Source organism: Eschscholzia californica, unplaced genomic scaffold (genome assembly GCF_041429995.1).
Source record: "Eschscholzia californica isolate CP2 unplaced genomic scaffold, dmEscCali1.0.p SCAF_2, whole genome shotgun sequence".
Taxonomy (NCBI): domain Eukaryota; kingdom Viridiplantae; phylum Streptophyta; class Magnoliopsida; order Ranunculales; family Papaveraceae; genus Eschscholzia; species Eschscholzia californica.
In genome coordinates, this window is record NW_028238309.1 from 5,635,558 (window position 1) to 5,642,499 (window position 6,942).

Consider the following 6,942-nt stretch of genomic DNA (forward strand, 5'->3'; position numbering starts at 1 on the left):
TCCAAGACAAACAACAAATAGACAAACAAACAAACAGACACAAAATCGTTATCTAACCTAAATCCCTCCCTCCCGGATTGACTTAGGACACATAATCGACCCGAAGCATATACATATACACACATCTAATTACATATATAGAAACATGAAGAATCGAATTTGTTCTTGTTTTCGTATTCGTGGCTATATGAAATTTTACATGAAACGATCTAATATAGTGATTTCATTTGGATATGACTGCATCATCATCAGCAGTCGAGATCCGTCATTGACATCTTAATTATCATAAGATAAGATAAAGTAAAACTAAAAAATACAATCTTCCTGATTAACATACTTCGGGTCTTTTCCAATTTATATTAAATTTTCATTTGGTTTATAGTTTATGTTTTTTTTCCTCATATTCAAGGGTAGTTGGTATCTGTACGTACGGTAGCAGCTGTAAGGTCAACTTTATGTAATATTAGATTTATAGATATCAGCCACCGTACAAAGTACAATATAGAATCTTTATATACACACACATTTTTCTTCTCTCTTTAAGTTCATCAAGCTTATGTTGTTCATGAATGACAGTCGAAGAACAAAGAATTAAGTAATAACTAATAGTAAGTAAATTATGGCCGCCGAAGAACAATTTAGATCGCTAGAGGAAACCCCAATATGGGCAGTTTCTATCGTTTGTTTCGTTCTTATTCTTCTTTCTCTTCTCATAGAACAAGCACTTCAACTTCTCACCAAGGTTTTCCTCTGCTTATATTGTTTTGTGTTTACATTTTACATACGAACAATTCTCATGTTCATTTTCTCACTTGATCTGATCGTTTTTTGTTCATTTTTAAGTAGTTTATCAAAAGAAGGAAGAGAAAATCCTTGCATCAAGCAATTCGTAAAATTGAAACAGGTGCTTCTTTAGTGTTACAATTCAAGTTCATGAATCACAATTTTGGGTTAGAAATTTATAGTTTTAGACTAATTGATCTTTTACTATCTTTTTCTCAAATGAACAGAATTAATGATAATGGGATTCATGTCGTTGCTACTAAGTGTTGCAGAAGGACCAATATCTAAAATATGTGTGTCAAAGGCAGTAGGAAATTCGTTCCTTCCTTGCAAATACATTATCGACGATGATATTTTAAGACACGGTGTATCTGTGGACACTAAGAAGACAAACACATCATCAGGAGGATCTGGTATTGAAGATACTTCTTCGTGTGAAGGAAAGGTAATTATCGATATATATATATATATATATATATATATATATATATAAAGCATATCTCATTTCAATTAATCTAGGTAGAAATAACACTTTATTGAAGACCTCACTAGTTACTTAAGGGAATGCAGGGAATGGTATCATTGGTGTCAAGAGAAGGAACTATGCATTTACAGATCTTTATATTTGTATTGGCAGCCTTTCATGTTCTCTACTGTCTATTAACTATGTTTCTTGGGACAGCTCAGGTATTTATACATATATACAACTACATTATACTTATAGATAGACATATTATCACATACACACACACACACACACATATATATATATATATGGCAATGGACAATCGAACAATGAATTGGTCAAAATTAGTATTTGAGAAACGAATATCATAAGAACTAACATTTCAGGAAAAAAAATTGTAAATTTAACTAAGCAATTTGGGTAGTATACCAGTATTCGGTTCCCACGAAAAGAAATAGACAGCTTCTGGCTAGGAGTGTGGCTGAGATTTCGAGGGCCCAGTGTCCTGGCTCAAAAGAAGGAAAAATAAATTCATATTTACTCCTTTGTCATGAGCAAGACGGATAAACAGGTACTAGTAATTTCTTTATATAAACTAATAAGACCCTAAAAACAAAAGAAGAATGAAATGAAATACGTCTCAAGGCCACCAACTAGGTACCTACCACTCTGATTTATATATTTAGGCAATCGGTTTGCTAATATTCTCCATCGCTAACTACGCCATCACAAAGTCAACCTTTTGAAAAGCATGTATATTAACATCGCTTGCTTAATAAGAATTTGTAATAGTAATACTATTTATGTTCCTATCTTAAACGTATTTTTAGTCTAGAAAAAAACCTTAAACGTGTTTGAGAATTAATGTTAAATGATCTTTTACACTGTACTTATAATGAGATAATTATGCCTTCGATATATCTCTAGATTAAGTCAAATGCAGATGTAATCCAAGTGTAAAGATAAAGATTAAAAAATTCAATAAAAATATGAATATAATAATATTAAAAAGCAACAACATAGATTCATCAGCTCAATTTTTCAAGCCGATCGATGCCCCTTCTAGATGCATAATAGATATGAATATGAGATGTTTAACAGATGAGGCGATGGAAACGTTGGGAAGAAGAGGTTCGGACCCTAGAATATCAAATTGAAAATGGTAAATCCTACATCTCTTGTTTCCTTTTTCTCGTTCGGTTTTTTCTGTTACGTTTTTGTGGATTCAAAATGGAAGTATGTGATAATACAAATGGTTTGAGTATAAAATAATATAAGAGATTTCCATTACTCACTGACTCGTTCATGCTTCTGCAGATCCACGGAGATTCCGTCTAACTAGTCAGACATCATTTGGACGAAGACACCTTAAGTTTTGGAGTGATCATCACCTTTTGCTTTGGCCAGTAAGTCATAGTGCCATTATGCCCAACCACATTCGGAGACTGATCAATGAGTTCATACCATACTAGCTCATATTAGTCACTTTACCTGAACTAAAAAACAGAATCCTTGCTCATAATATAGACACCATTGACAAATCTTTGAATGACCGAATTACAGATTACAAAGAGAAAAACACTTAAAACCAAATATGTTACATGTAGGTTTGCTTTCTTCGTCAATTTACCGGTTCAGTCACTAAAGCTGATTATTTCACTCTACGCAACGGATTCATAATCGTAAGTAACGATTACGTATTTGCTTTAACAATCGCTAAGAACATCAAATATGCTACTATTTTATCTTTATAAATGCATATAGATTTATCAGAATTATGTCTTTCTTGTACTAAAGGCACATTTTTCTGAAGAGAGCGATTATGACTTCCAAAAGTTCCTTGCTAGAGCTTTCGATCGTGATTTTGTGAAAGTTGTTGTAATCAGGTAAATCAAACTTACACAAAAAATATATATATATAAAGTTCTGATTTCTCCTAAGATGATCAAATTGTGTAACGTTTCATAGAATATAAGTTGAAGAGTTGAAGCTAGATTGAGACCATTCGGGTTGAAATGATATCTGCGATACTTATGATTTGGAAATGGTTATTTCTACAGCTTCTGGATCTGGATGTTCTCCATATTGTTCATCTTTTTCAGTGCACAAGGTAGGTACATTCTCTTCTTTTCTGTGTGCTTAGTCCAACTAACATTTATAGATTTATTATTTGATTATTTCTTCTCTTATTTCTCATTACTCACTCGACTTCATTTAATTAATGCAGATTTTTATAATCACTTCTGGCTACCTTTTATTCCATTACTGGTAAAGCAAAGAAGCTACTTAGGTTTTTGGGTCAGGTTTTTTCCTCTTTATTTACTGGTTCTTAATCTTTTTCTATTTTTTGTGTTTTTCACTCTCCAATACAGATGACTTTGATTGTGGGAACAAAGTTGGAAGTTATCATAACTAGAATGTGTCTTGAGAGTCCTAACAAGACAACCGTGGTTCAAGGGCCTGTCCTCGTTAAGCCAAAAGACAACCTCTTCTGGTTCGGTCGACCTCATTGGCTTCTATATCTCATTCATTTCATCCTATTCCAGGTAAGCAAGAAAAAAAAAAGTCTCAAGTAATTTGTTACATGAATGTGTGTCTGGTACTACTACTAATACATTCATGAAAAGTTAAACAAAAATCAGAAAAGTAGGATTACCTTGTCCGCGATAGTCCCGTAGAACTGAATCAACCATACACGCATCGGTTCTGCAATAAAACCAAAATTACATAAAATGCATACAATATGTGATTATCGCGTAACAACTACACTGATGAGTGACTACTGTGTCAGCCCACATTAAATGTCGAGTCAAGGAAATCATGGAAAGACATCTTTTAGACTCTAGTTAGTAGTTACTCGTCTATACTACAACCAAGAAGATTTAGCACACAAAAAAATTAGAAACCTAGATCCATGTGTATCAATTAACTATTAATCAAGTCATGGAATTAAGAAACAGACAGCTAGAGCATTAGATAAATTGACAGACCTTGGGATATTATTCATGTCATCATTGTGTTTGTGTGTATGACGAGCTCTGTAAATCATAATGACAGTGTTTCTTCTGATGCACAGAACTCCTTTCAGCTGGCATTTTTCACCTGGACATGGGTAGGTTTCTGCAATTTATAAATTTATTGGATTTTATCGGCACTAAATCTGACTTGAGTTGTGGCTATAACAGTACGAGTATGGCTTAAGATCTTGCTTCCATCGAGAGACGGAGGAAATTGTATTAAGGATTATCATGGGTGTGCTTGTGCAATTTCTTTGCGGTTATGTGACCCTCCCACTCTATGCACTTGTGACACAGGTAAATCAAACATTTATATCTATCCATAGAGATTGATCTACGTCAAAATATCAAGATTTACCATAGAACAGAAAACTTCTTCTTTGTACTTTTCTCGCTGATCTCGTTTATAATTTTGTTCAACAGATGGGCACTGATATGAAGTCAGAAGTGTTCACTGACAGTATCTCAAAGGGTCTCAAACACTGGCACAGCCTCGCACAACAAAATCTCTCTAGGAACAAATCCCTATCTACGACAAAAGCAGGAGACTCACTGCCTACTGATCCCATAGGAACCACATTTTCTGACGCAAAGGAGTTGGACTCTCCAGATCACGACCACCTTCCTCCTCTTTCACTCACAAAAACACCAAAAATCACTGAAGACATGGTAAAACAGATGATAATTACAAGAGAGACATATGGAGAGATATCCTTCGGGACCTCCTGGAAAGAACTGGGAAATAGGAAGTTCATCGCAGATATAACTTCAGAGATTGACGAAATCGCCTCGGATATAAGCTGAACTCACTACTTACACTGCTACCTTGCATGATTCATATTTGTTAGGGGAAGTACCATGTACAGTAGAAATTTCTTCATAAATCAGACTACCATCTTAAGTTTATCGCAATTACATGAAAAAAAAAGAGATCTTTGAAACTACATGAGAAGGGAGAACAATGCTCTAGTTATTATTCAGGGTCGGAACGAGAAAGTATCATGGTATAGTAATCCAAATGCACATCCTTTAAAGTACCACAACTACTTGTCTAACTTCATGGTTAAAATAACAGAACACAAAAGTGCAAGTTTTACCCACTATATATAGGAACCCAACTATTCGAATGGAGGAAATGATTGGTTTATAGATTTCAACTCTAAAACATGGATGCTAGATGATAGAGTTTAACACATGTCGTATTAATTGTTAGCCATTGTTATTGTAGTGCATAACGGAATTTACATAAACCAAAAAAAGGCATTGACTAACCATTACATAATACGAGTGATTAAGAACTAATAACAGAAGAGAATTAGTACCATCTACATCAATTTTGCTAAGCAATGCTATGCAAGAAGCATATCAGGAAAGCACGTACTTGATTAGATCCTTGAGAAGTAACTCAACATTTTCAAGAAACTGAAAATCCTAATCTGCATGCGCACATGAGCATGCATTATGACAACCTCATAATGTTATTGGTGTTATCAAGTCTGAAATGCTATATTCCTGCTTATGGATTTATCATAGTCATTGTTCCTGCAATCTATTCAGCAAAAGTATTAAATACAAATAATCGAGTATCGATGTCCGTCAAGATAAGCTCTGAGACGTTTCGCCCATCAAATTGTTAAGTTTGTGGTCATCCAACTCAAAACCAATTCGCAATGAATGAAGAGGACCTAAATAATATATTCTTAGTTGCTAGATCACCCTTCTCCCATGTGGGACTATTCTCACGCGCCCCTTAACGTGTGGCGTTTTTTGAGCCTAACACGTGTTTTGTTTTGTTTTCGGATGACATGGAGCACGTATGGCTTTTAAGTCTGTCAAGTGTCGGCATAGCTTTGATACCATATTAAGTTTGTGGTCATCTAACTCAAAACCAATTGGCAATGAGTGGAGAGGATCTAGACATTATTTTCTTGGTTGCTAGATCGCTCATCTCCCATGGGGGACTATTCTCACACAAATATCCAATGGAAGAACCAATTGTGGTTAAGCATTTCTAAGGCATGGAGTGATGGAGAAGGTAAGCGGACGACAAGCCTCATCATAATCATTACACCAAAGATGTGAAATGGGAACTAACTGAGTCCATATCTTTAGAACATTTGATCAAACAATTAGGGTGCAATTGATATAAGAAAAAAAAACTCCTCAACAAAATTGATTTTGCAACCAGAGTATAAGTAAGTTTATTATGTCTTTTTAGGGCTTCAAACTTTAATGATAGATGAGAATGAAGAAGATAAAAGTAAGAATAGATTAGATTTTACCATTAAGCACTTCCCCTTCCACGAACTAGTCTTTGGTTAGGTTACTGAACAAAGAATTTCAGAAGGAAAGTAGATATCAAGAGATTTGACGAGAACGGACGCCAGAATATGAAAGATAAACCCTAGCTAACTCCTCAGCTCTTCTTTTTCTCTTCTTCAGTTCTTGATTTTTTCGGGAAACGACATCAAACCCTAATTAAATGATATCTTATTAGGCCAACCGTTTCTTTGCTTCTCCAAGGGGAAACCAAACTTCGTTCCAATAACAGATGTTCGAATTGTTGGCGGGAAAAGGCAAGGAACTTATGTCTATATTATCGGGCCGTTAGTTTGCCACGGATAAGCCCAAGCCCAAGCCCAAGCCCAAGCCCAATTGCCTCCCTAGATTAGAATT

General features: G+C 34.8%; 1 protein-coding gene and 1 long non-coding RNA gene across 3 annotated transcripts; one reads left to right on the forward strand and one right to left on the reverse strand.

Moving 5' to 3' along the window:
- The first annotated feature begins 496 nt into the window (after positions 1-496).
- On the forward strand, positions 497-5,208 carry LOC147555605 (MLO-like protein 6). The gene is made up of 14 exons (XM_086663233.1): positions 497-742; positions 847-904; positions 1,011-1,228; positions 1,354-1,470; positions 2,351-2,411; positions 2,567-2,655; positions 2,857-2,931; positions 3,047-3,135; positions 3,310-3,359; positions 3,477-3,517; positions 3,622-3,795; positions 4,326-4,361; positions 4,435-4,563; positions 4,690-5,208. The coding sequence occupies exons 1-14, from the start codon at positions 620-622 to the stop codon at positions 5,068-5,070; spliced, it is 1,641 nt and encodes a 546-aa protein (XP_086519359.1). The 5' UTR covers positions 497-619; the 3' UTR covers positions 5,071-5,208.
- LOC147555606 (uncharacterized) lies at positions 2,368-6,001 on the reverse strand. Of its 2 annotated transcripts, none has more exons than XR_015234922.1 (4): positions 5,690-6,001; positions 4,240-4,369; positions 3,906-3,955; positions 2,368-2,740 (listed from the first exon to the last, which is right to left on the reverse strand). It is a non-coding gene; the product is annotated as an uncharacterized LOC147555606 (long non-coding RNA). The 2 variants fall into 2 exon arrangements; XR_015234921.1 differs by having other exon boundaries at positions 2,368-2,745.
- Between the last annotated feature and the right edge of the window lie 941 nt (positions 6,002-6,942).

Excerpts from the sequence above, each read along its gene's own strand:
- LOC147555605 (XM_086663233.1), top strand. The coding sequence starts at position 620 with ATGGCCGCCGAAGAACAATTTAGATCGCTAGAGGAAACCCCAATATGG. Across the intron at positions 2,656-2,856 it reads ATCACCTTTTGCTTTGGCCA|GTTTGCTTTCTTCGTCAATT; the intron begins GTAAGTCATAGT and ends TGTTACATGTAG. Across the intron at positions 4,362-4,434 it reads CATTTTTCACCTGGACATGG|TACGAGTATGGCTTAAGATC; the intron begins GTAGGTTTCTGC and ends TGGCTATAACAG.